The sequence below is a fragment of the Metarhizium robertsii genome (assembly GCF_000187425.2).
Source record: "Metarhizium robertsii ARSEF 23 chromosome Unknown MAA_Scf_3, whole genome shotgun sequence".
NCBI classification, from domain to species: Eukaryota; Fungi; Ascomycota; class Sordariomycetes; order Hypocreales; family Clavicipitaceae; genus Metarhizium; species Metarhizium robertsii.
This window is the reverse complement of record NW_011942171.1, coordinates 4,192,149-4,219,561: the sequence shown is the minus strand read 5'-3', so window position 1 is coordinate 4,219,561 and position 27,413 is coordinate 4,192,149. Positions and strand designations below refer to the sequence as shown.

Genomic DNA, 27,413 nt, shown 5'->3' with positions numbered 1-27,413 from the left:
AGTCTGGGAGGCTGATCTTTTATTTAGAGCCAGCTATATGATTCAAACCCAATACATATAGTATATACCCGGATTTAAAGGTCTCCTATATATGATTTTATTTACTATATATATACTCTGCCAAGTTACCTCGTTTAATTTAATAATAAATATCTCAAACCGCAAGTAGGTACACGAGGCAACAAGTGCCCAGTTCAAGTCTCATCAGCCCACCTGTTCTCAGAGAGATATCTATCCCAGTCCACGTAGCCCACAGGCTCCAACGCTCCCTCATATTCCGTAATGTACCCATTTACACATTCTGAAAAAGTCACCTTCTTCTGTTGATTGAAAAAGAAATCATCATACTTTGTATCCATGGCATCGTCAAGCGAGCGGACGTTGTCTTTGGGATCAGGAAATAGCGTTTTCCAAGGCTCTCTACAGACTTTGCCCTTGCAGCTCTTGAGGGTGAGCAGCAGGGCGTCCAGACGAGCAGACAGGGCAGGTATGTCGTATCCCGAAGTCTCTTCCTCGCTTCCATACAAATTCGTCATTTGGTGTGGATCAGTCTTCATGTCGTATAGCTGGTGCTCGTTGGTACACCAGACGCCGTACATGAAGTCGTGCTTGTCACCGACGAGACGGAGAGTCTTGTACGTGTTGTTCGAAAAAGCCCCCTGTAAGTTGCCAAATACCTCGCCCTCGAGGTAGCCCCGACCCCAGTATTCAATGTTGACGTGCTCGTTCTTGCGCACCGGGCGCCTTTGGTCTTCGGGCGTAACTGCGATAGGGACGCCATCAAAGTCTTCGTGCAGAGGGATCCCCGCGAGTTTGAACAAAGTAGGGACAATGTCGGTGTGGGAGGTCGGGAAAGAGACCTCTTTGCCTGCGGCAATGCCGGGCCCGCGAATGATGAAGGGCACATTGATGTCCTCTTCGATGTTGCACGTCTTTCCGGGGGGTAATCTATGCTGTCCGATGTGGTAGCCGTTGTCGCTGGTGTAGATGATGTATGTATTGGCAAGGACTTCTGGGACTTTCTCCAACACATCAATGATGCCGCCAACTAGCTCATCGACAGCCTGTAGTGTCTGCAACCGGGCGCGATAAAAATTATCGCTGTATTGGATTTGTGTAGAGGTCAATTGCGGAAGATTCTTTAGATAGTTGACATGGCCGGGCTATGATAGGTTCTCAGCATTGCGCAATCTCATCTGCGGGTTTCAACGTACTGTACTTGGATTGAAGCTTGGAGAGCGGGGAATCGAGACATTTGGAAATAGATGCTTATGTCGGTCGGCAGGAATCGGTGTCGTAAACCCCGTGTTGGCGTGAGGACCTATAGGCGTTACACCCAAGAAAAAAGGCTTGCCCGCAGCAAGGGCATTATCGAGGAACTCCAGGGACCTATTCGCAATGACGTCGGTGGAATACTGGCCCTTTATACTCCTGTATTCATTTTTGTCTAGGGCCATGATGGCATCAAGATAGCTATACGTTCCAGGGTCAAGCAAGACTAAAGACGCACAACACGGTCAGTTGGGGATTTGAGCAAGCAGGGATTTGTGCCTGTAGACATGACGCACAGTCAGAACGAGTCCATCCTTTGGCAAAGGGCTGGTTGTACGTGCGAGTACTGTGCTGATTCATGAGTTTTCCTGTGTAGTATGTGTTGTACCCGTAGCTCTGTAGCCACACGGGCAAATACGCCTCATTGAGCCCCTGTTTAGCAAATTTCGTGTATCCGCCTGCAAAACATCAAAGTCCAGTCAGTCTGACATACGGTTCGCCGAATGATCCGTACACATGGATCGAAACTAAATGTGAGGAGCTCAGCCACTTATAGAACATACCATATGGCTGTTATTTACATTGTTAATCAATCTATGGTACAAGGATAAACGCCGACCAGAAAGGTCTGAAAGATTTGGACGTACCCATGACACATCGGTAACATTGGTGTTGTGAGCAGCCTTGCCCGTAAGGAGAGACACCCTTGACGGACAACACAATGCGACAGTGCAGAAATGTTTGTTGAATGTGGTGCCTTTTTCAATCAGCTGCTTTTGGACTATGTTCTGATATTCGAGGGAGTTTAGGTGCAGATCTTGATCATCCGTCATAATAAAGATAAAATTCGGCTTTGCAGTGCCATTTTGATGGTGATTTGTACCGCTGGCCATGCGGAAAGCGAGGGCTAGAGCCGCAAGCAAGAACAATGGTATTGCCATCTTGTTCCAGATGCCTTGGGTGCCTGGAACTACTGGCGATGAAGGCGACGGTCGGGTTGTCGGTTGAGGACCAGCCGTGGCAAGAGAGTGTTTCTCAGCCCTCCGGTTTGGGAGAAGTTGAGGCATCGTGCCGCAATGCTGCCGGCCGGGTATCAAATGCCTTTATAAATCTTTGCCCGTTCCCCTAGCCTCACACTAGGCAGCTTGGGTTATGGTACGGTAATAAGGTCGACCGGCAATTGTTGAGGTAGTATTCGACCGGACATGAAGGAAAATACATAATGCCCGTGACTCGTTTGGACACGGCGTTTTGACACTGGAGTTTCCCACGTTCGGTTGTCATGGTGTCATCGCTCATGCATCTCGACAGAGGTTGTGGCCCACATAGTTTACCAAAAGAACCAATTATACGACATCTTTTCCTCATGACGTGGTGCGGTGGAACTATCGCGACATTCAGCTCATGTAGACTTAATAACAAAGCGCAACGGGGCACTTGTGCTGATCCCTTCCCGAGCCGACGCATTACCGATCTTCCGGTGTACTAAATGTATTTTGTCCTCTGCCGGGCCGGACCTGTCAGCGACCTCCCGATTACACTTGAGACTTTATCCTATCATGTGATGGCTGCAATGGACTACCAGCCGACATTGATAGTTACATTGCATATGCCAACACCGACCGTTACGTACTACTCTGCAGAGCAGGAAACAGAACAAAGGGCCCAAGGAAAATCCCTTCATCGGATCGTTAAGTGGAAAAAGTTGGAGAGGAAAAGGCCCGTTTGTGCAACCGGCCGGCGATCCCCCGCACGGAACGTCGGCAGGGATGACGTGGCGTGCACGACGACTTGGTGTTTTCCGGTTCCCGGAAGCTCTTGGACAATCCATCACTTGGCACAATGTCTAGTGCTCTGCATTCATGGCTTCCGGTTGTAATATGGAAGCAGCTTCCGAAGTGCTTGATACATCCGTTTCCTCAACAAGGGCTACTTACAAACGTGCTATAACTCTACTGCAGAGGACGTACCTGATAGCCAGCCGAAAAAATGCCAGGCGAGTGCAAGCTTGAGATATTAGATTGATTGTGTCCTGGGCCGAGAGCCGAGGGACCTTGTCTTTGCGGAAAAGCTCAAATTATGTACAGTCCAATCCTTAAAACAGACACCCAGGCCTAATATAACTTTGTGAATAGATACTACGCACATCAACAAGTTATGAGCCTGGGCTTGTGGCTAATAATAACATTTGCTATAATTTAATGCAAAGCCAAGTGCAAATACATGACCTATATTCCAATAATCAGACCTATGATTTTTTTCAACGAATCACCTGTGGCTGATGGCGGCAGCACTTTCTCGTTTGGTTCCTTCAAGAGACAACTGAGTGCCCGATTGGGGTCGGACTACAATTCGTGACGTGTGCAAAGTATCGTACGAGCCCAAGCGGCTTGTGATTTGTTACCTAGTTTCATAACAGGCTCACGCAAAACGTCCTACTATAAACATGTCATAGGAGGATCCACGGTTATGGCTAGGGCTGGCGTGTGCAGGCAAAAACAAGAGCTGGTGGAAATTCAGCGAGTGTAAGTGAGCAATAGCTCGCCGACGACGCAATGCTTACTTTCCACACGACCACAAGTGTTGCTTTTAAGACCATCTTCTACTAGAGTTTACATTTGTGACAAGGGCTCAAAGAGGGCTTGGAGCAATAGCTCAATTCAACTAATAACAGTCTTTGGTATCAAAGGTGCTTGGTTTTCCTCAAGGCCTTGATGGACCGAAGACGTCTATTTATACAAGAAGTCAGTAAGGGCCTTCTGCCCTAATCCCGTAACCGTAGCCCTTGTATAACTTCTTGACATTAGGCCATTTTCGTGTAACAGCTATGGAGAGCCAAAGTGTACCGAAGTCGTCAAGGCCGAGGTGTTTATTGGCTGTCAGCTTGTCTGGGCCAAGGACTTTTCCATCGCCAAGGCCGATCCCCCCAAGACGCAGACATTTAGGGAGTTCCTGGGCTCGCAGTATATATATCAGACCTGTATGGCAGATGGTCCAAAGGGCCTAGAGGTCACGCTTACTCTCAAGTATGGACGGGACAGCATGAGATTCTGCTCTGTAGAAGTGTTTGAGGTTGTGCCGCGGAACACTTCCCAGACACGTTAGAGAGCTTAATGGTCTGGAGTATATTCACACGAATAGCAGATAATTTGAAGTAGTTGATGGGTATAGTCGTCAAAATATATTGTTTCAGCTGTTGAGGGTCTCACGTGATCGCGTGCGGATGAAAAGCCATCTGCACATTCTTCTTCCTCTAGCCTTTTACCCAGGCTTTACAAGACGATCAGAATAGAGCACGATTTTACCATCCTTATCTTTGCCCTAGCCTTTCCATACCAGCAGACGGCTGGGGTCCGGGTCCGGGTCCGGGTCCGGTCTGGTCTGATCAAAACGAGGCTGAAAAACATGGAGAGGGCGACCGCTTCCATGCATGTAAACAATTGTGCGACCGTAATACGGTAATGGCGCAAACTAGGGCTTACTTCTCCTTTTCCTTCTTTCTTCCCCTCTTTCCTTGACCAATTTCTCTGTGTCTAAGCCATTCCTTGTACCCGGGCCACTGCTTCATGACGGCCGAATTTCACACCAATATTTGTCATCGGGAGCCATCATATCTCGCCCAAGCCATTGCGCGATGCAATTCACGACCACTGGACCTGTTTCCCGATGTGTCGCTGTGTTGGTATCGGTGGTGGTAGTATGGCTGATCTGGAAGCGGCGTGTCCAGCAAGAGGTAGCACAATCAAGAAAAAGCCCGCGTAATTAGCACTGACACTGCTCTCCATGACCATTTTAGACCGAGAAGCGATTTGCATCTGAGCGTGGATGCCAACCGTTGCGGCCTTGGTCAGCCAAGTGGCCCTTGGGGCTAGACTTGCTGCTAAAGGCATTTACATACGCAAGACGAGGGCAGATTTTGCATTATTTTCTACAAGTAGTAGAGCAATCGGGAACCACTTTCCAGCAGAATTTGCTGGGTGGACGCGGCGTCAACACGGTTGACCCGGCCAATATTGAGGCTATCCTGTCCACCAATTTCAATGGTATCGACCATCCGTCACAAACAAAACATCCAAACATGTCGGGGCTGATGCCACAACCACAGATTATAGCCTAGGATTGCGTGCCCCGAATTTTCAACCCGTTCTTGGCAGCGGTATATTCACACAGGATGGAGCAGCTTGGAGACACTCGCGGCAGCTGCTTCGGCCACAGTTTGCGTCAAACCGAGTGCACAATTTTGAACAGGTTAAAAAATGTGTCGAGCATCTCATCGAATCGATTCCCGGTGACGGAATAGTCGACCTCCAGCCTTTGTTTTTCAAGCTGACGTTCGATACAACCATGTTTTTGCTTTTTGGTAATTCCGTCAACAGCTCCGACTGGGGCCAAGTGGCTGGTCAGGAGTCCAAATTCGCGCAAGCATTCAATTTGTCGCAAGAATATTTGTCTCACCGCGGACGCTTGGGCCCATTCTACTGGCTGCTCAATGACAAGGCTTTTCGGGATGCGTGCAAAACGTGTCACGATTTCATGGATAAAGGCATCGCAAAAGCGTTGGAGGCTTTTGTACAGACAGACCAGGGAGGAAAAGGAGAGCATCGTGACGCCGATACTTATGTGTTTGTGGAGGCTCTCATGCAGCAAACAAGAGACCCACGGGTTCTCCGGGACCAGTGTTTGAATGTTTTGCTTGCAGGGCGCGATACAACAGCGTGTTGTCTTCATTGGACATTGTATGGCGAATTCCACCACTGAGATATGTCGAATACTGACTGTGGCAGTCGTCTTCTTGCTCGCCACCAGCATATCCTCGATAAATTGCGCAGAGAAATTGACCAGATATCGGGCTTGGGATCAAGCGCACCTCTGCCCACAAGGGAAGACCTGAGACGCATGTCATATCTCCAACTGGTCATCAAAGAAGGCATGCTATCGTCGCCCTGATCAGTCCTATTTTTGCCATTTCCGCTCACAATACCAAGATCCAGTCTAATGAGGAAATAGTCCTTCGTCTTTATCCGTCCGTACCCGTCAACTCGAGAGAGGCCATACGACTTACAACGTTGCCTGTAGGTGGCGGGCCCGACGGCAAGTCTCCGGTCCTCGTAAGGCCAGGCGAGGGAGTTGGGTACTGCGTATATGCAATGCATCGCCGTAAAGACATCTACGGCCAGGACGCCGAGGAGTTTCGCCCTGAGCGTTGGGAAGGTGATTCTTTAAGGGATATTGGATGGGCATATCTACCATTTAACGGAGGGCCGAGATTGTGCTTGGGTCGTAAGAAAAGTCCTCCCCAGAGCCGTGTTGTTTTTTTTTCGGCCCGTGACTGACGAGACTCATCATGTAGAAGAGTTTGCTTTACTTGAAGTTGCATACACAGTGGCGCGATTGGTGCAGGTCTTCCCCAAAATCGAATTGCCTCGTGGAGAGAGGGAAGTCAAAGTCGGGCAAGAGAGACAAATTCTCACCTTGGTCGTCGCTAGTGCCGAAGGATGTGTAGTATCTTTGAAGGACTGATGACAATACGTCGATCCTTTCGACGAAGCCCAGCTTTTTTGCGAACCATCTGGGGAATGCTCAAACTCTTTTCGTTTCTTTTCTTCCCTATCGGGGTGGGATCCATGTATAGACTATATTCCGCAGTCTATGCGATAAAATCTTGTGAGATTTTCCAAGACAACCCTTAACATAACAACCCATTGCCACTGTTTTTCACACATGCGACTGTTACTTGTCCTTCTTCTCCAGGTAAACCTCTTCTCGCATTTCTCTTGCTACATTCATGAATTGACTAGCCCCAATAGCCGTCAGAACATGCCATAAACCATGGAACTCGAATAGCCAAGCCCAAGGCAGCCCGACTTGCCGTCTCACGGCTCGAAGCGTGGCACAATATTCCAGGTCGATATTCCATAGGACATAGCCAATCAGGCAAACGCCTATAGCTTTCCAGGTTCGCATATTCCAATCACGACTTTTAGCCTTTGCAAACGGCGCCGGCTGGAGCCAATGGTATAGATATTGCGTGCGTAAGATAACCAGCAGTATCCCAGTTGCAAAAGCAATTACTTGGTAGATGATTCTTGGCGACTGGATGTAAAAGCCTGCAAAAGTGATAAAGACAAAAGCAAGGCCAATGGAAATGGAGCGGGATCTTAAAGGTGACTGTCGTAGCGTGAGAGTGGCTTGTAGCATTGACCAGGTCAGGCCAAGCATTGAGAACTCATCGGCGAATTCCAGTGTTTGACGAAGGCTCGCATGGAATAAGAAGGACCCAAAGCCTAAGCTCAAAAGCGAGATACTCATAAAATCCAGCTTTGGAGATAACAACCCACGGCTTCCAGGGCCATACATGTATCGAAGAGCAAGATATACTAGTCAACAAGTCTTTTAGCGTCGGCATTTCCTTGGCTTGGGCATGATGGCACAGCTGGCTCGCTCACGCTGGTCAACCCGTGCCGAATGGAAAACGCACGTACCATACGCAAGATTCGTCAAGGAGTTCACAAATTCAGCCAAGAATCGCGTCAGAATGTAGTCCTCTTCACAGAAGCTGCCTGCAAGTCAGCACAAGGCTAGCGATTAATGTCTTCAGGAACGTCAATATACTTTGCGCGACTGTTGGGCGGGCCCCAAACTCCCGTCAGTGAATAGGGATCGCCGTCGTAACGGATATTGTGATGGCCCATGTCTAGATTTTCGTAAAGCGCAGTCGATACACTGGTGTCACGCGGCGCCGTTGCTGTGAAAGATAGAATCTTGAAATGGCTCTGGTTTAATGGCAGAAGACGACCAGGCGCGTCAATGGGTTGAACGAGTCACCTGGGCGCCAGACCAAACTGGATTTGACGAGAAAAAAAAGTACCAGACAGCTCCAGGGACATGTACGGAGCCGTTTGGTGTGGTGAATTTGCAGCTTGGCCCAGCCTCCACATCTAGCGGCGGGCGCGTATCCCTCCCCTTTTTGCCGTCCAATCAACAGTGCAGCAATCGACACATCCCTGCTGCAGTGACAGTCACAAACTGCCACCGAGTCGGTCTTATGTAAGCTATTGACAGTCTGCCAAAAGTGGAGAACTCTCCTGGCAGTGCAGGCTCTCCATCCCTCTTTACCACACTTCGTTTCCTACGGTTTCGCGCAGCATTGATGTTTTCTCCATCCTTCTTTCGCCAATTAAGATGGGATCTATGCCATAAACTGGTTGAGACGTGTTATGGCGGTATTTGAAACAAGGCATTGAGAGCAAGCAGGCGGGAATGGGGGTCATCTGCAGTACGCCATGTTTGTTCAGCTGTGGTCACCCAGGTAAGCAACAGGCAGGGAGATCTCTCCCAAGATTGGTGGCCGGATATGCAATTCATCGGGTGGCTGAGAAATTCGTTTTACGAAGGATTCGTCACGCGCATGCACAGAAAGGGTTCACCCGCGCTGTGGTTTGCTTTCCTCGAGATGGTCACTTCACTAGCGTGGAAATGATCTTGGTCAACCTCTTGTCGTCTAACATCTCCCGTCTGTACTATTGGAGAGACAGGAAATCGAAATCGAAATCGAAATAAAGACAGTAGGCGTGTTGTCGGGGTCGGCCCTTCAAGGAACATGGAGCTAGCTCATAGTGTGACGCTGGGGTTGCATCGCAAGCCACCTCATAACTCATAACATTGCTAAAAGTGCATCATTGGGACGTGGAGATATTCTCGATATCGGCATAGTATCTACAAACGAACCATCTGGTCTTTCTGGAGCTAAAAACCAGATGACTCGGGGCAAGACATCGCATGGAAAGCTGAAGCGTATTCCAGCCTTCGCAGGTAGGCTGAAATTGACTGGGGCTCAAGATTCTTCACCAGAAGAGCAGACATCATCTGCACATCTTACACCATGGTGGTACATGGCCAAGCCCCTCCCTCACACCGGAATGGTTCCAGGACTCAGCCTCTATATATGTACAGGAGCCAGGGAGGTGGCGTCGCCTCGAGACAGCAGACAAGGCTTCGACTCCTAAGACGAGACCCTCGAAGGCTGTCAGAGCTGGCCCGGATGACCAAGTGCAAGACAGCATCCTGACTAGATCTCTTGACTAGATCATGGTTTCTACTCTCCCCAATGGCGCAGTTAGATCCAGCAATCTACACTATTGCATGGATTGCACCCCTTGAGATCGAGGCCATTTCAGCCCTGCATTTGCTCGATAATTCACATCATGGCCGATTTTCTCTCAGTCGCGGGGATGATTACGTATTTCACGCTGGCGATGTATGCGGACATAATGTCGTCATCGCAACATTACCGGCTGGTCAAGAATATGGTACAGGATCAGCCGCGGCCTTGGCTGCCCAAGTCAAGAGGTTTTTCCCCAACCTTTGGTTTGGCTTACTTGTTGGTGTAGCCGCTGGGTTACCTCTTCTCTTTGGACCTGAACGACGCGACATCCGGCTCGGCGACGTATTGGTCGCGCTTCCCGAAGGTGACAGCGCAGGGTTATTCGCATACGATTTAGGGAAAGAATGCGCCGCAAAAGGCTTCCAACCCTTGCGATCTGGACATGTCCTTGCTGTAACAGAAACTGTCGTCAGGTCGGCCATCGGGAGTATCAAAATCCACGCGCCAAATGATGCGGCCTTTTTTCTTCCGTTTTACCATGATATCAAGCACAGAGAGCATGCATCTGGGAATTTCATGGACCCTGGTCAGGATAATGACGTGTTTTACGACATGAACGAGCACGGAGTGCACAGCGTAATTGCCCGAGAACCGCGGCCGAAGTCGAGACGTACTCGAGTCTGGTATGGGCCAATAGCCTCTGGAGAGAAGCTAATGAAGAACGCAGTGAAGCGCAATGAACTAAGGGATAGGTATAAAGTTATCGGCATCGAGATGGAGGCTGCCGGGACAATGAATCGCATACCTGTGGGTGTTATCCGCGGGGTATGTGATTATGGAGATGAGCGAAAAAACAAAGAATGGCAACCTTACGCAGCAGCCATGGCTGGAGCGTATGCCAAAGCCGTTTTGGCACAAATTGGACCCAAGATCCTTCAGTCTGCAGCTGTATCCGAATCCAGCCAGGGTAGTTCCACCAGTCAGTCCTTGAAAGAAACCGTTCTGTGACAAAGTATAACACTGACTCAAGAAAAGTCATCAGGGACTTGCCCCAACCGAGTACAAAAAGTGACGGATATTCGGACGAGCCATGCAGGAACGAGTATTTCGAGACGCCGCAATCAGTGACCAGCCTCTTCACGGGCCGAGAAGATTTGCTTGATGATCTTTCCCGTACCTTTATCCAGTCAGGAAGCCCGAGAGTTGAGGCACAGCGCCGCTTTGTGATCTACGGACTAGGTGGTGCGGGAAAGACCCAATTCTGCTGCAAGTTTGCCGAAGAAAATCGCGACAGGTATGCGTAGAACTAGCCTGCTTTGAACTCCAATGCCTTGAATCTGACCAATTGAGCACCCAAAACAAGATTTTGGGGAATATTTTGGATCGACGCTAGCTCTGAGGAGAGAGTTGAAGACAGCTTTAAACACATAGCCGCTCTGGCCCTACTACCTCGAAACGCGAACGCTGCTCTACATTGGCTCTCAAAAGCGGACAAGAAATGGCTTCTTATTATCGATAATGCCAATGACTCGAGAATACCCTTGGAGAATTATTTCCCAAAGGGCAGATGTGGACACATTCTCATAGCGACACGCAATCCGGCACTGAAAATACACGGGAATACGGGACCAGAATTCTACAATGTCAGCGTAATGGGTTTCAAGGAGGCCAAGAGCCTGCTGCTGCGGTCTTCCGGCGTGCCTGCGCCATGGGCTCGTGATTCTGAGGATGACGCAATGACGGTCACGAAAGCTTTAGGACTTCTGGCCTTGGCAATTGTGCAAGCAGGTGCAGCCATTCGCAGCGGTCTGTGTAAAATGAAGGACTACCTCAAGTTCTATCAGCGTAGTTTTGATAGACTTCGACCTACCAATCGCTCGAAAGGCCCAAGCAAGAACGAAATGGACGCATATGCAACTTGGGAGCTGAATTACGAGCAGCTAGAGAAGAAGAATACTGAGGCATCTGAAGATGCCATCCAGTTGCTCCAAGTCTTTGCTTTTTTCCACAGAGAAAACCTTTCGCCAGAGATATTTTCGAAGGCCTTACAAAACTTCAAGCTTGAAGTGGACCAGCAACAGAAAGAGTCTGGGACTGAATGCAAGGCAACGACTTGGAAACAATGGTTTAGGGAAATAAGTGTTCTCGTCGTCGCTTTTTTGAAGAAAAACAGAGGGCCTCCCCCAATTCCACGTCTCCTCCGCGATGGTCGGCAATCTGGACGCCTCGAAGAGTGTGAGGATCGCATTCTTTATGCATTGAGAGAGCTGACTGATCTATCTCTGATAGAGCGAAACTCTCACAACGATACATATGTTATGCATCCAATCATCCACATTTACGCTAGAGAACGGCCCAGGATGAAACTCGTAGACCAGGTACTTTGGGCCGACGTTGCTGGTATCGTCCTTGCTTCCTCTATCCTTCTGCCACCGCTAGGAGTTGGAGAAGAGGTTGAAAAATACCACATCAGCTTGCTTGCCCACATTGAGCAAGTCGAGCTTTGTCGCGACGACCTACGAGACAGGGTATCGAAGAAGGAACCGTCTTGGACTTCTTGGTTAACCACTGCATCTACAGTAAATATTGATTTGCTGCGAATGAAGGCCAAGTTTGCCTTTATTTATGCTACTTGTGCCAAGTGGGATAAAGCAAGGTTATTGCTCGAAGAGGTCAAGATGATTTGCGATTCCGTCTTGGGCGCCCACGATCCTCGATCAAGGAGAGCGACTCTTTTCCTCTCCGATGTGCTTGTGTACATGGATCGATCTATCGAAGCAGCAAACTTGCAACAAGCATTACTCAAAACCTGCTCAGTATTCCTGGGCAAGAACCATCCTGATACATTGAGGGTGATGAGCAAACTGGGAGGAACTCTCTGGCAACAAGGGCAGTATACTGCAGCTCTAGACTTACAAAGAACAGCTGTTGCTGGCATGAAGGTGCAATTGACAGCAGAGCACCCCGATACGCTCGAGGCAATCGACAATCTTGGCCGAACCGTCTCCAAGTTCTGGACACGCGACAACATTGAAGAGTCTCGTCAACTTCATACCGAAGCAATTGAAGGAATGACCAAGATACATGGGGCTGAGCATGCAAAGACACTGACCGCCAAAGAAAACTTGTGCAGGATCCTGGTTCTGCTCGGCGGAGACTATTTCAACGTGGCCGACGGTTTGATGAACCATGTCCTTCAAACCCGCAAGACCAAGCTCGGAAAAGAACATCCGCAAACGCTTCTAGCAATGGCCAATTACTCAATTGTAAAGTGCGGCATCGGCGACTTTGATGCGGCAGAGGAACTGATATCGGTCGGCTTGCCTATTGCCGAGAGAAATCTGGGTGAGAACCACATCGGTGCCCTTTTTGGCCGTCAAATTCTAGCCTGCATACTTATGCAGCAAGACAGACTGACTGAAGCGGAAGAGATGCTGCGTCAAGTCACTGAAAAGCAGAAGAGTATGGAGTCGAGACGTGGAAACTATCACCCTGATCGACTGGGAGCACTTATTGATCTCGCTCGCTGCTGCTATTTACAAGGGAAACTTGCCGAAAGCATTAGAGCCTGTGAGGAAGCGCTACAGGGTTTCACATCTATCAGCATCCAGGAACACCCTCTGGCATCATTGCTAAAAGCTGCCAGAGAGCAAATGCTGAGACAAGAGGGCCAGGCAAATGACAATGCGCAAGATGCTCCACAAGCCAACGTCATCTTCCCTGCTATATTCTTCAAGTTCCCAGAAGATTGATGAGCTGGAACGCATAGTCAAAAGACTCTTGATCTAGATGTTTTGAGTGGATTTGATTCATCGGGCAGTAAAAAGACATTGACTGAGAAGTATTCAAGAACACCAATCCCCTTTCCCCCCTTTATTGTTCGGGCATTCATAACTATTTCTTATTCTGCTCAGTTTGCAAGGCGTCTGGAATGCAGAATACAAGAACTAATAGCGGAATTGCCCATTTCTCCGAAATAGCATCCTTACAGTTATGACTCAAACCCAGCTTGTTATCCGGGTAGTTTTTAATCATGGAGTTGTAAATGGTTGTCGGTTGATGATGGAGAGGGAGCATAGTGTACTGTTGGGAACTGTTTCACCGTAAACCAAGGACAAGAATGAGTTGGACTAGATGAATTGACGTTTGTCTGGTATTCGCCAAAGGCCTCGAGAGCATCAACTGGGTGGTGGTCTCTACCGTATTTGTTGGCAATTAAACTTTGGACCTGACGATTGAATATGTCCTTGTCAGGACATTCCGCTACGCGTTGGAAGCCAGCGAGCTGCGCTTGAAGTTTGACATGTTTTTTAGGTCGTTCCATGTAATTGCGAGCTGGCTTTTTACGGCCTTCTTCGAGGTCAGATTATTTCGTTTTACCAATACGGGCTCCATGGTTTCCCAAGTCGTTTGGATCAGCCGACTCGTCCAGGCCAGGCGGTGTGTCAGTGAGCTCTTTGCTTTGACAACCGGATGGTCACCAAGAGTAGTTCCCGTGATGAAGTTGAGGTATCCGTTAGTCAAATGTAGTAGGTATTCAGTAGACAATAAATCGTGAGTTTGGTTGGAGCCAGGGATAAACACCAGTTGGGAAACGGGGTCTTGTGCATGTTGATTGGACTTTCCTCAGGTCGTGGATCATTGATGAGTCCGGCATGCTCAGTGCCTTGTTTTAAATCCTTGTGCAACAGTTAAACATGAATGAAGGCTCCGAGTTCACTGCGGATCCGCGCATGATTAGGAATGTGTTGGCATCCGGTGGCCGGTCTGCCTTTCCGGCTCCATCTTATAAACAATCGGGGGAATTTTGTATATTCTCGGTTTATGGACTCTAGATACGCAGGGTAGGCGTGTGTTCGTGCAGAACTTTGTACTTGCGGTACACCACCCCACAGAGTTGCTGTGCCTTTGTTGCTGCACTGCACACTACCAAAGTAACAGGGCATAAAGCAGACAGATTTGGTACACGTCCAGCAATTGGAACATGTTCTTTTCATAATGGCGCGGCGCAAAATTTGGCCGTTGCTTGCACCGCCGCTTTGGCGTAGTCTTCGCCCTGGACACTTTCTTGGGCGAATCTCACTCTGCGAAACCAAATTCTATAATTTATTGCAGGTAGACAAAAAAATGATCAGTCAAGTTCAACACAGTCGCTGTAATAGCCATATCATCCTCTGCTTGCTGGTCTGTCTGCACCGCCAAGTCAAATTGACCCCCGACCACGTAAGCCGCGCATTCGGTCAGACATTTGGACCCAGGGTTGCGGCAGAAGGCAGCAAGTACAGATGCGATTTATACAAAACAAAGTGGTATATTCTAAAGCAAGCCAACGCCCACTAACATGCCTACGCATCATTATGAGGCTCAACACGAGGCAGTCCCCCAACTCCCCCAGCCACCATGCCAGCCATGACCACCGACGGTGCACACACCGAGCCTCTTCTACTGCCAATAACGTCGGCATCTCGATTTTGAAGTAGTGGTGTTCTCTCATTATCAGAATGCCCTCTTTCGGATTCGACTCCAGAACTGGACCACCCCCAACCCCTTGACGAGGTGCGAATCAGGCGCCGCAGCCGGGAACTCCGTGGCTGCGTACACGTAACTAGTTCGCAGCGGATGTGGTCAACCGTCGAAAGCCACGTTGCGTTGCTCAGCGTCGTCGAGGGCGATCGTTTGCGGAACCACGTTTGCCACGCCCTCGGTAGCCCGAATGCGCTTGCAACCACGTCGTCGGGAAGAAGTCGAAGCAAGACAGCAACAGGCATACACAGTGCGCCAAGAAAGATCGAAATCATCCATTCCTTGATCGAAAGCGGCGTTGTTGAGAGTGCGATTCCACCAATGGTCACAATGAGAACCTGGCCCAGGATAATGATGATGTTGACAACAATGAAGTAGACATTTTTGTGCAGGCCCTCAAAAATGTTGAGGTTGTTGTCTAAACGGCGGTTGCTGCAGGTTGATTAGTACTACCATCTGCTGTTGGGTGAATTGAATGACTCACTTGTATAGATTGAATAGCTGCATCCATACAAAGGTATTGAACACAAATGTCTCCAACGTAGCCGCCTCGTCTGACCTCACGAGCTTCAGAAGATCGGCCCCCTTGAAATCGAGTACGAACATGACGAGCAGTTGGTATATCGCCTGTCCGATAATCATCTTCCACCCGGTAATCGATATCAACGGCGTGGCTTTGGTATCCGGGGCGCGCTGAAGGACAGAAGGATTTGCCGGGTCAGTCGCAAGCGCCAGCGCTGCTAGCGTGTCCATAATCAGGTTGATCCAAAGCAGTTGGGCAGGCGATAAAATGGATTCGCCTGTGCCGCTGGATACGGATGATACGAATGTGAGCGTGACGGCGGTGATGTTTGCCGTGAGCTGAAACTACGCAAAACGTTTAGTTTACACCATCTTGATGTCGTGACAGTCTGCAACCTACATGGAGGAACTTCTTCACCACGTCGTTAATACTCCTCCCCCACTCAATAGCGCTTACAATAGAAGAAAAGTTATCATCCATGAGAACAATAGACGATGCTTCTTTGGCGACGTCTGTGCCGGATATCCCCATCGAGAAGCCCACGTCTGCCGTCCGTAGTGCCGGCCCGTCATTTGTCCCATCGCCAGTGACGGCCACGGTCTCGCCCAGCTCTTTGAGTCGCTGGACAAGTGTCTTCTTGTCCTCGGGGCTAGATCGAGCAAGAACCTGTAGTTTGGGGAGAAGATCGTACATCTCGGATGCAGACAGGTTTCTGAATTGGGACCCTTCCATGGCGATCCCGGCATCGGTTAAAATACCACATTCTCGCGCAATCGCGCGCGCAGTTTGGATGTTATCACCCGTAACCATTCGAACCGACACTCCTGCCTGGGCACATTGCGCTATGGCATTGGTAACTTCGGGTCTGAGAGGGTCATGGATCGCTAGCGTCCCCAGGAATGTCATGCCGGTAAGAAGTTGCTCCCACATCTCATCCTCGCTCGATGTGCTTGTTGGTGGCCAGCAGACAATATCCTTGTAGGCGAATCCGATGGTCCGTAGTGTAAGCCTTCCATAGGACTCGACGATTTGGAGAAGAGATTGGTAGCGTTCAGGGGTGAGGGTTGCATCCTCGGTTAGCGGTAGGGTTGCATTATACAAGACTCGGTCGCATTTTCGCAAGATGACTTCAGGAGCACCTTTCAAGTACAATCGGTGCAGGCCATTCGCTTGGAGGGCCACAGTAGCCATGTACTTTCTCCTAGAGTCGAACGGACAGGCCTGTACGATGTGCGTATTTGCCCGCTCCTCCTGCAATGGCTGCATACCCAGCCACGTTCTTGCAAAGGTGACGAGCGCGACTTCAGTGCTGGATCCAATAAAGGTCGCTATTCCATCTACTACCCCCTCTGATGCTGTCGAGTTCGTAGAGATTGACTGCATCAAGACGTCCCGAACGAGCGGATCGACCGACGACCGGAATCTAACGAGCGACGACGAACTCCCTAGGCCGGAGTAGCACGGTTGATTACGCTCATCTGGAGAACTCGGATTCTCCTCCATTACCTGGTGTCCCAGGTCATCAAACGAGCCGTCCAATCCAACACAGCCAGCTGCGACAGCCATTTTATTCATGGTAAGCGTTCCGGTTTTGTCAGAGCACACCACGGTTGCGTTGCCCATTGTTTCACACGCCGAGAGAACCCTGACCAGATTGTTGTCCTTGAGCATTCTTGTGACGCCGATTGCGAGAGCGAGAGTTACAGCTAGCGGTAGGCCTTCGGGAACGGCAACAACAATGATGCTTATTGATATCATGAACACCCTGAGGAACATCTGCACAAGCTCAACAAAGGACCGGTCAGAGCCCGGTAGCTGAACGAGGATTTCGATGCCAAGGACTCCAAACAACAAAACAGAGACGGTCACGCCGGCCACGGCTATCCTGTCCGCTATGTCACTCAGTTTCTTCTGCAACGGCGTGGCTTCCGTCCTCTCGGTAACGTCCATCTTGAGTCGGCCATACATGCTATTGACTCCAACTCCGGTGACCAAGTAGGTGCCCATTCCTTTCAAGACTTTGCTCCCGGAGATCATGAATGGGTCTATATCCTTGGCGACCTCGCCAATGTCCAGTCTTGACAGTGCAGTATTCAAAGGCGTTTTGGTAATGTGATCCGATTCACCAGTGATGGACGACTCATCGCACCGCACCGAGAACCCCGTCACTAGCACGCCATCGGCCGGGATCACACTGCCGGCCGAGACGTGGAGAATATCGCCGACGAGTATGTCGAAAACAGATATTTCCGTACTCTTCCCAGAACGTATCGCTTCCACAACCCGGTCTTCGGTCTACGGTATGGTCAGAAATTGTTCCTAGCCATTCGATGCGCCGTCGGCCAGGGACAAGACACACATCCCGAGGCACAAACGGGTAGCGATGATGTACGTACCTTTTTGACGAGACGGGCAAACTGCTTCTCTTTTTGGTAGTCGTTGACTGCCCCTGTTACTACAACAATGAGAACGGCCGCCATGATGGTCAAGCTGTCCACCCACTCAATCCTCGGCTGCCCGGGCAGATGTGGTTGGAACAGAGCCTGATATACCCCGATGAACAATGAGATGCCGGCGACAATACACAGCAGAACCAGGACCTTGTCGCTCAGCGCAAGCATCATCAGCTCGAGGATGCCCTTTGTCTTCTTTGGCGGTATCTTGTTGACACCGTATATCTCGACTCTACTTTGATGTGGCCCGTGTATCCCTTGCTCCAGTGACGGGCGGCCAGCATCAGACGATGATACGTCCTCACACAGGCCGGCATATAAATCAGTTTGCAAACCTTGAGCCAGGCCATTGAGTCCGCCGAGGGCCTCGAGCTCCGCTATGCTCTTGGAAGCAATGGTCTCGGCCAAGGCCTTTGGCGACAAAAGAAACGGCGCACCGCACGTGCTAGAATGGGACAGGCGCCGACTACTTGACCTGCCGTGGACGGGGAAGGTGCTGCAAGACGAGGCAGAGTAGGTCCTCATGGCGGAGAAGACGGGTGAGATTGTCGTGGCCGACGTGTTGTCCGGGTCTACATCTGCGCAATCTATCACGGGTATCTGGAGAGCTGTTTGACGATCAGGTGTCCTGCCGGAAGACGAGGCAGACGGAGTTTGCAGATGGCTGTTCTGAGCAACGACCTCGTCCTGATGGAGCGTTAGACGCCGTATGGACCATGGCCGGCGCACAAACTTACAGCAGGGTGTATTGCTATTGTAGGAGCTCTATTCCGTGACGGAAATTCGGTCTCTGGTGATTCCTCGCCATAGCTGCCAGCCAAGGGCAACATTGCACTCCTCCTGGTACGTCGAGCCGGCTACGCATCTGTCAGCTACCCAAGGGGTTGGAGACGGAAAACAGAGCCCGCGACGGCGACTCATCCGAGGAGGCCCGGCTCTTTATTGGATCGATGCGCAGGTGATTGCGAAGAGGCGAAGACAGGGGCGGTGCTCGCGCATCGTGTCCAAGGTACTGGGGTGGCGTGACAAGTGCAAAAACTACCAAGGGAGCAGTCGGTTACAGTGTGCAGGTATAAAAGGACATGGAAGGACCAGACGGAAGCGCGGAAGCTAAGTGGCATGGAGTAGAGACGAGGGGTCGGCGGCTCGTGGAGACGACGTCGACCACTCCGTTGCGCCCTCATGTGAACATTGGCTTCCCATGGCCAAGTCAAATGACGAGGCGCCGTGGCTTGTCCTGGCCTGCCGAGCGATGAACATGGCTGCCGTGAGGCCACTGAGAAAATCAGCATTGTCATGATTCCCACTTGACCTTTTTTTTTTTGGCATGGGGCATTAGTTGAAGGATCAACGACGCAGTCTGGCAAGGTCGCATCAATCGTCCCACAACGGCTTCGGCAGCAGGAACAGAGCTGCGAGTGATGAATTGTATGGTTTCACCAGACACCCCCCGTCATTTACAACCAGACACCGGCAGCCCGGCACAAGGCCTGTAGCTGATCTCACAGCTGTGGAGTTTTGTTTGTGGCTGACAACTTCCGGCCCAATCTGGCCCCACAAGCCACTTGACGTCTTGTATGATGAGGACGACAACGACCGACCGGACAGCTTCTGAACGGGTTACGACCCATACTTCGGCAAGTGTGGGGACGGACGGGCTGCTAGACCTTGGGCAAGGCAGCGTCGAATGGGTCAAGTCACAGGATGGAGTACGGCATAGCGTACTTAAGTAGTTGAGAGCTTAATACGCGGGGTGGCTCAAGTCAAAACCCCAGCCGCATGCCATGATCTGTATTGACCTCATGGACTCACCATGGCAACATGGCTGCGGCCTGGAACCGAGTTGGTTGAGCGAAACCAACGCCCGCTCGAGCTATCCATAATTTAGCATTTTCGCGCATCAAGCAATGTAACTCGCGGAAAACCCCTGGAACGCCTCATTTTCCTTCACGGAGGAGAATGTACAGAGTACCTTGCCAGAACAGCTCAGCTTCACACATCATTGATGTCGACGGTGCACCTGTAACAGGCGTCGTGCTGCCTGGGCCGATGGTGGCTTAGACCTCAAGTGCTGCCGATGAGACAAGGATGGTCCGTCCATACTACTCCGTATGTCGTCTGAAAAGCATTGATGGCCCATGTGCACCCGTCATCTGCGCCGGCGACTGAACATTGAACTGCCAGCCTTGGCCCGGCTGATTCCCGTCCAAGAGGTGAGCGGGACATAAGCCCCCAAGGACCGTGGCACGGCCACTCCACGCCAACCGTCTCCCAAGCTTTTGCCCGACGGGAACTGACTTTTCTTGTGTCTGGTGTCTGGTATACATTTTAGAATCCATGGGCACAGCTCGCCAAGCCATAACGCAAAATGGAGACCAGCAACCGGCCGCAGCAGCCCGTATCGACAATCCGGCGGGCGGCCACGACCACGCTGGCGCGGCTCTCCCACGCCGACTCGTTGCTGGTGTTTGTGCCGTTGGGCTTCGCGGCACACTGGGCACGATGGCCAGACACGCTCGTCACGCTGAGCAATGTGCTCGCCATCATGCCTCTGTCGGCCCGTCTGTCCGACGCCTCCGACACCATGGGCGACAGATGGGGCAGCTTGATAGGCGGCCTGATCAACGCGACCTTTGGAAACACGGTCGAGCTGATTGTGAGTAGTATATACGCAACACACATGGCGCATGAGAGCCTCGCGACTAATAAACACACGACAGGTGGGCATCCTCGCCATCCTTCGACATGAGCCGCGGCTCGCGCAGTCCATGATGATTGGCAGCATCCTCTCGGACATTCTCCTGGTTCGTCAACGCCCACGGGCGGCCTGATCTTGTTCTAACGACCACAACAGGTCCAAGGCTGCTGCTTCATCACGGCGGCCCGCGGCACCGGCGTGTTGAACGTCAACTCAGCCGTGGCCGACACCCTGTCCACCCTCATGATCATCACCACGGTGGCGCTTGTTCTCCCGGCAGCGCTGTACTCGACGTTTGCCTCCAAGTCGGGCGGCGAGAGAGACCTCGGCCGCATGGTGCTCAACTTTAGCCGCGCCACGGCCCTCGTGCTTCTCTGCGTCTACGTCGCCTACCTGTACTTTCAACTCAAGACGCACTCGTCCATTTTTGTAGACGAAGACGAGGATGGGGAAGATGATGAACAGCACCATGATGTCCTGCCGTCTTCGTTGCCTCCGTGCCAGGCTGCTGCCGAGGAGGTTTCGCAGACGGATAGGCCCTCCATGTCGGATATTGCTGTCGCGGCGCTGACGCTGCTCGTGTCCGGGCTTCTCATCGCCAAATGCACGACAAACTTTATGGATTCCTTGAATGGCACCTCGCGCGCCTTGAATATTTCCAAAACCTTCATCGCCATCATCATCATGCCGCTTGCGAGCAACGCTTCGGAATTGGCACAGGTGGTGGCCGCGTCGAGGAATCAAAAGATTGACTTTGCCATTGGCGTCATTATCGGCAGCATCCTGCAGATATCGCTGTTTGTCTTGCCGTTGTTGGTAGTCATCGGATGGATACTACGCCTACCCGTGGATCTCTACTTTGAGCCGTCGCAAACCTACATTCTCCTTTTGGCAGTCATCATGGTCAACCAAGTGCTCCAAGACAAGCATTATACTTTTTTACACGGGACATTGCTCATAGCAGTGTAAGAGGTACCGATTTTCTGCTTAACTAGACACTGCTAATCTCCATCTACAGCTACGTTGTCATCATGGCGGCTTACTTTACATGACTGCTTCTAATCCCGATACATGCCATGAATCTTGTCGACACTCAAAAACGACGAATTCCCAAGGCAGATAGGCTGGTTTTGGTAACATCGGGTCGGACATATAACGCAATGGCAATAGATAGGTACCTAGTGGACATTCAATGTTAGCAAACCCGGGCAGCAGGCGTCGACTTGTTGCAAAGTACATACGTCCCCATGAGCATGATTCCTTCAAAATACGTTGTTTTCCCATGCTGTACCAGGTACGTCATGGTCAAGATGGCCATCAAGAATATGACGGCTTCGAAAAGTCCAAAACTCAGTTTCATAGGCTCGCCCACCGCCCAGCCAAGGAGGACCAGCATAGGCAGGATGAAGAGCTCCGTGTCGAAAACGTTGGTCATGATGGAACGGATGGCAAAGTCAAGACGGCCCATGCCACTCGGCAACGCATCGGCACTGGATCGAGTGTGCCTGATGATGGTAACCGCCTTCATCAAGCTGCCGGCCTGGGGCACCACGACCAGCGCCGCAAAGGACTCGGACACGCCCAGAGCCTTGGTAGCTCCAGCCAAGCTCCGTACCAGGTAATAGCTACACAGGGCGGTGAATGCAAGAGCCCCCAGACCCACGAGGGTCATGTTCACATGAGATGGGCCAGATCCACGGCTCGACCCGGATCCAGATGAGACGCCAGTACTGGTCCTGCTGAGACGAGGGGCGTTGGGGTTCCGGGGAAAGATGCGATTATGCGTTCGGAAGCGAAACACAAGGTATGCCAGGAACAGGAACATTTGGACGAGGGACGTGGCGCGCGACAGAAACAGAGGGTCCCTGTTGACCTTGTCGGCGTGGTGCTTCTCCTCGACAGCCATGGCAATCACAGTCGGGATCGCGAGGCAGATCGAACCGCTCATGACGAGGGACGACATGATGGAGGTCCGGGTTCTGCTAAAGGGCTCCTTTTTCTTCCCGTAGCTAGCCACGAGAAAACTGAAGCCCAGCACCTGCGCAGTGCTCCTTTGGTCAGCAGCAGCCCGCAAGTTGGCACGAAGACGGAATGGGGGCTCTGGGAGTTCGCACAAAGAGGCAATATGTCAAAATACTTCCAATCATGATCCATTGCGCGAGCTGCGCTTTGCCCTGCAGCAAAGCGCACATGCCGAGCTAGAAAACGCAGTAGAGTTAATCGACGAAAAAAGCACGCTGCCGGGTCCTCGCGTCCGTACCGTAAGTTCAGTAGCATTTCCAAAGACGGCGCGCAGCAGTCCGCCGAGCAGGGCGTAGTCGGCGGTAAATGCGAGAATGGTGTAGAGAACCAGGGCGGAAAGAGGCACGAGGGCGATAAAATTGAGGGCGAAGACGACGACGACGTGAAGACGCAGAAAGCCCGCCGCTATGCCCGCGGGAGCAAACACCAGGAGCGCCTTGGTCGGGCTGGAGTAGAGCTCCTGCAGCAGAGTCGCGATCTCTTGGTAATGCGTTTCTGTCCGCATCCGCAGAAACATGGACTGGGTCCTGGCGACGGGCGGTATCGACTCGTCTCTTTCAGGCGCCTCGGCGTCGTCTGCGGCTGCCCTGCCTTCGGCCATGGCACGTCGTCGAGCTCGAATGCTTGCTGCGAGCTGTGGGTGGCTATCGGCGCCGGGCATCGTTGGGAGTGTTGACTCTATCCAGACTATCTCCAAGGACGACGAGCCATTGCTTGGCGTTTATGGAGAGTTCGAGATGGAGCCTCAAGGGGCCATGGGCCGGCTCGACGGCCAATCTGACGTCTGGTCTGGTCAAGTGCAAAATGGCACGCTGATTGACCCTTTGTGACATGCATGTGGTCTGGCGGGGCGACGTGCTCGATGATCCAAAGCAGTCCGTCCATCATCTGCACGCCGTCACGGAACCTGGCCGCGTTTGTGAGACAGTATTCTTGGCCCCGGCTGAGCAACTCTCAGATTCCGGGTGGCTGCAGCCAAAAAGGTGCCGTTTGATCCAGTAACCCTGGCGGCTTTTGCATAGCCACTGCAAGCTGCAAGCTTGAGCTTGGGCGCATCAATCGATGACGGCTCCACCGAGGTTGGACCCGAAAGGATCAATTGATGCATTTGCTCTGCTCGTCTGGTGGTAGACTGGCAGTGCACTTTGCTTTGTCCAAGCAAGCACCAAGTAGTCGTGCCAGAGAGTGAGCCGTCTAGTCTCTCTGGACCCTCAAAACACCCGCCAAGCATCACCATGAGTCCAGAGACGCAAAGCCCGAGGGACGACGAGAGGCGGCCGCTGCTTGCCACCACGCAAAATGGCCAGGCTTCGCGCCGAAAAGACCTACTACAGAGCGCACGTAAAGAGGGCACGCACGCCTTGATGGCAGCCCTGACGTGCAGCTATTCCAACGTGCTGCTTCCCTGCGTGCCTCTGGGCCTCATGGCCGGCGGATGGGGATGGCCGCCGGCCGCCGTCTTCGTCCTCAACTTCCTGGCCATGCTGCCGCTGGCTTCGATCCTCACCTTTGGAACCGAGCAGCTGGCTGCCATTGTAGGTTCCGTGGCCGGCGGCCTGATCAACGCCACGTTTGGCAATGCAGTAGAAATGATTGTACGGTCCCTCAGCCCGCGTCCACGCAAAACCATGTGCTCACCCTCACATAGGTGGGAATAAGCGCCTTGAGAGAGGATGAAATATCCATCGTCCAGTCGAGCATGATTGGAAGTATCCTGTCTTCTATTCTGCTGGTCAGTGAAACTTTCCCTTCCGTCTTGTCACTCTGCTCATCAAGGTTATAGATTCTCGGAACGTGTTTTCTACTCGCTGGCCTGGGGAAGAAGTCAGTCGACATCAACATCGACGTCGCTGGCGTTTTGACATCCCTCATGATTATATCCTGTGTATCGCTCATCATGCCCTCGGCGCTGCACATGGCGGACCCCAACGGGGGCGGCTCCAACGACCATCCCAGCGAGCACGTTTTGCTCCTGTCACGCATCACCGCCGTCATACTGCTCTTGTTTTACCTGATATACCTGTACTTTCAGTCGGTCACGCACGCGGACCTGTTTAGCGAGGAGGAGGACCAGCCTGAGGATAAGCTGCACGGGCTGTCGAGCAGCATCATCCTCGTGCTCGCCACTCTCGGCGTCTCCTTTTGCTCTGACGCGCTCGTCGATAGCGTCGATGGCTTCGTCGAAGCGCTAGGGGTCAGCAGAAGCTTCATTGGCCTCATCATTGTGCCGATTGTCGGCAACGCAGGGTGTCTGGTCGGGACGGTGCAGTGGTCGAGGTCGGATCGCGTCAACCTCGCCGTGTCCGTGATTGTCGGGGCGACGCTGCAGATTTCGCTCTTTGTTACGCCCTTTCTCATCGTGGTTGGCTGGATCATGGGCAAGCCCATGTCGCTGCAGTTTGACACGTTTGAGACGATTGTGTTGACCATGTCGACGCTGGTTGTGAACTGTATAGTGCACGATGGGTCGACGAATTACTTTGAGGGCTTGTTGCTGGTGAGCACGTAAGTGGTGCCGTTTATACCCGTTGACGTTTTGTATGCTCTTCTAACTGTTTGTAGGTATGTCATTATCGGTATAGCTTTTTTTGTTCATCCGGATGCGGTCGCAACTTCATCCTGACTAGGCATGTCTCCTCGGCGCTGGGGCTTGCTTTCGGATTGGAATTTGGTCAGCTTGATGCGGTATACTAGAAAATAAAGATGATTCGACATTGGTTCTGTTTTTGCTACAAAGCCGTCAAGGACTAGAGATGTCTGCGTTCAATGTTGGTTTAAAAGCCTCGGGCCTCGGGCTGGCCGTTACCGACGCGGAGGCTTTGGCTTTTATTTGCCCTTTAACCAAGCTGCGCTCCTAATTGGTTCAATGTTACGATAGTAGCACAACGAATCGGGTGTTTAAGCCGCTCATGGTGGTGCTTGCAACGATTTTTCTGGTCGCAAGCATCACCATTTGTAGCCCTTGCAGTGCACGAAACCGACACCCGATTCCTCGCCATCTTCTCTTCTCCTCTGGAAATATTTGCTTTCTGGTCTAGGGGTATACATCTCACATGCGTCTCAGACGGCCGCTTACGCCGCATAATGCATAACGCTATGCATCACGGTGTCATCAAGTCGTTGCTGACGATTCACCGCCTTCCAAGGTCCTTGCTCATCTCATCTGAAGAACATTTCACTACCTCTCTGTTCTTGATCGTTGACTTGGAGCTCCAATCATGTCTCGAGCTTCGGTTCATACACGGCAACCGCTGCGACTCGGCACTCGTCGATCAACACTGGCCGTGGTCCAGACAAAAGGCATCCGGGACAGTCTGCAAAGGCTCTCGCCCAGCGGCCATTTGAGATGGAGGCACTACACACCTTGGGAGACAAGGACAAGTCTACGGCCCTCCAGACTTTGGACAGCCGAGTTGGAAGAGAGCCGACGTTGGGCCAATTGGACGTTGTCGTGTGTTGTCTCAGAGGTACGAAGCTCTGCCGTTCCGTTTTTGCCCAGAGCTAACGCCCATCATATATACCAAAGTCGATTCCCGACTCGTGTGACCTCTGACGAATTGGGGCGGGATCTTGCCGCGGGGCTCGTAGACAAGCTTTTGGACCCAGACGGATGGATGAGTTGACTTTTGTTGAGCTGCAAAACGCCAACGGATGTTGTCTGGTGATCGGATTCGGAGCTCATGTGTCAAACCGGCCATCCCGTGCCGCTTCCCCGCTTACACGCCACAACATGACCGACGAATCAATATCATGTCCATCTCTACAATGTAAGACTTGCTGAATACCTATAGTCTGCTTCGTCCATTTCCCCAAGAACAACTTTCCCATCTCGCAAACCTATTTCTCAATGGACAAAGCTACACTCGAGCCAGCGATGGAGACCGGCCCGGAAAAGGCCAAAGCATCCTGGCAGGAATACGCCTATGTCAAAGACTTGCCAGACGACATTGCGCCATTCAAAGAACTACTCCAGCAGTACAGCAAAGTCCCTCCAGACAAGGTTGACGAATTACTTCTCCGCACCGTACGTCACACCCCAGCAATTGATGCGCAATGCCATAACCACCGCTGACACGACCCCCATCAATTGACAGCGAGACCAGCTCTGGGACGTGTTCAACTATCCCTGCATTGGCCTCTGGACCTTCACCAAGCTGCACAGCACCACAGACTCGCGCTTCGAAGCCGCCACGCAGCGACTGCTCGCCAATCCCGACAAGCCCGGCGGCACAAGCGCCGCCATCCTCGACATCGGCTGCTGCATCGGCCAGGCCCTCCGCCACCTCGCCCACAAGGGCGTGCATCCCTCGCGCCTGTACGGGACAGACCTGCGCCCCGAGTTTATACGCATCGGAAACGAGCTGTTTGGGGACGAGCAGCGAGGGCCTACCTTTGTAGCGGGGGACGTGTTGAATGCCGACGACAGCAGCCTGAAGGAACTAGATGGCAAGGTGACGCTGATTCACGCCGCGTACTTTTTTCATCTTTTCACGTGGGACGACCAAGTCAGGATTGGCGAGCGCATGGTGCGCTTCCTGCAGCCGGGGACGGGCGACGCCGTCGTTTTCGGGAGGCACATTGGCACGCTGAGGCCCAGGGAGTTGGAGGTCCCGACCACACGTGCGTCCAGGTGCTATCTCCATGACGGGGAGAGTTTCCAGAGACTGTGGGATGAGGTGGGAAGCAGGACGGGCACCAGGTGGCGCGTGGAGGCGGAGATGACGGACCGGCTGCATGTGCGGTTTCCGTTTTTTGGCGACGACGAGAAGTACATGTCCTTTGGGGTTTACCAGATATAATCTCAATCTAGTGTTTGGT

General features: G+C 51.8%; 8 protein-coding genes across 8 annotated transcripts; 4 read left to right on the top strand and 4 right to left on the bottom strand.

The window, feature by feature from the left end:
• Positions 1–194: 194 nt before the first annotated feature.
• MAA_09333 (arylsulfatase precursor) lies at positions 195–2,339 on the bottom strand (the record flags this gene model as incomplete). The annotated part of the gene is made up of 5 exons (XM_007827331.2): positions 195–1,163; positions 1,215–1,498; positions 1,569–1,730; positions 1,836–1,842; positions 1,920–2,339. The coding sequence occupies 5 exons, from the start codon at positions 2,337–2,339 to the stop codon at positions 195–197; spliced, it is 1,842 nt and encodes a 613-aa protein (XP_007825522.2).
• A 4,663-nt stretch (positions 2,340–7,002) lies between these two features.
• Positions 7,003–7,964, bottom strand: MAA_09332 (alkaline ceramidase family protein; the record flags this gene model as incomplete). The annotated part of the gene is made up of 3 exons (XM_007827330.2): positions 7,003–7,649; positions 7,755–7,828; positions 7,885–7,964. 3 exons carry the CDS (start codon positions 7,962–7,964, stop codon positions 7,003–7,005), a joined length of 801 nt encoding a protein of 266 aa, XP_007825521.2.
• A 1,415-nt stretch (positions 7,965–9,379) lies between these two features.
• Positions 9,380–13,128, top strand: MAA_09331 (Mitochondrial substrate carrier; the record flags this gene model as incomplete). The annotated part of the gene is made up of 3 exons (XM_007827329.1): positions 9,380–10,355; positions 10,412–10,670; positions 10,740–13,128. 3 exons carry the CDS (start codon positions 9,380–9,382, stop codon positions 13,126–13,128), a joined length of 3,624 nt encoding a protein of 1,207 aa, XP_007825520.1.
• Positions 13,129–14,721: 1,593 nt separating this feature from the next.
• Positions 14,722–18,705, bottom strand: MAA_09330 (P-type calcium ATPase; the record flags this gene model as incomplete). Its single annotated transcript, XM_007827328.2, has 5 exons — positions 14,722–15,331; positions 15,384–15,766; positions 15,822–17,717; positions 17,819–18,562; positions 18,613–18,705. 5 exons carry the CDS (start codon positions 18,703–18,705, stop codon positions 14,722–14,724), a joined length of 3,726 nt encoding a protein of 1,241 aa, XP_007825519.2.
• Positions 18,706–20,243: 1,538 nt separating this feature from the next.
• MAA_09329 (Calcium/proton exchanger superfamily) lies at positions 20,244–21,625 on the top strand (the record flags this gene model as incomplete). Its single annotated transcript, XM_007827327.1, has 4 exons — positions 20,244–20,531; positions 20,596–20,679; positions 20,730–21,538; positions 21,592–21,625. The coding sequence occupies 4 exons, from the start codon at positions 20,244–20,246 to the stop codon at positions 21,623–21,625; spliced, it is 1,215 nt and encodes a 404-aa protein (XP_007825518.1).
• Positions 21,626–21,768: 143 nt separating this feature from the next.
• On the bottom strand, positions 21,769–23,256 carry MAA_09328 (vacuolar calcium ion transporter /H(+) exchanger; the record flags this gene model as incomplete). Its single annotated transcript, XM_007827326.2, has 3 exons — positions 21,769–22,611; positions 22,688–22,771; positions 22,834–23,256. The coding sequence occupies 3 exons, from the start codon at positions 23,254–23,256 to the stop codon at positions 21,769–21,771; spliced, it is 1,350 nt and encodes a 449-aa protein (XP_007825517.2).
• A 574-nt stretch (positions 23,257–23,830) lies between these two features.
• MAA_09327 (Calcium/proton exchanger superfamily) lies at positions 23,831–25,218 on the top strand (the record flags this gene model as incomplete). Its single annotated transcript, XM_007827325.1, has 4 exons — positions 23,831–24,190; positions 24,244–24,327; positions 24,379–25,100; positions 25,158–25,218. The coding sequence occupies 4 exons, from the start codon at positions 23,831–23,833 to the stop codon at positions 25,216–25,218; spliced, it is 1,227 nt and encodes a 408-aa protein (XP_007825516.1).
• A 1,224-nt stretch (positions 25,219–26,442) lies between these two features.
• Positions 26,443–27,394, top strand: MAA_09326 (methyltransferase domain-containing protein; the record flags this gene model as incomplete). Its single annotated transcript, XM_007827324.1, has 2 exons — positions 26,443–26,619; positions 26,690–27,394. The coding sequence occupies 2 exons, from the start codon at positions 26,443–26,445 to the stop codon at positions 27,392–27,394; spliced, it is 882 nt and encodes a 293-aa protein (XP_007825515.1).
• Between the last annotated feature and the right edge of the window lie 19 nt (positions 27,395–27,413).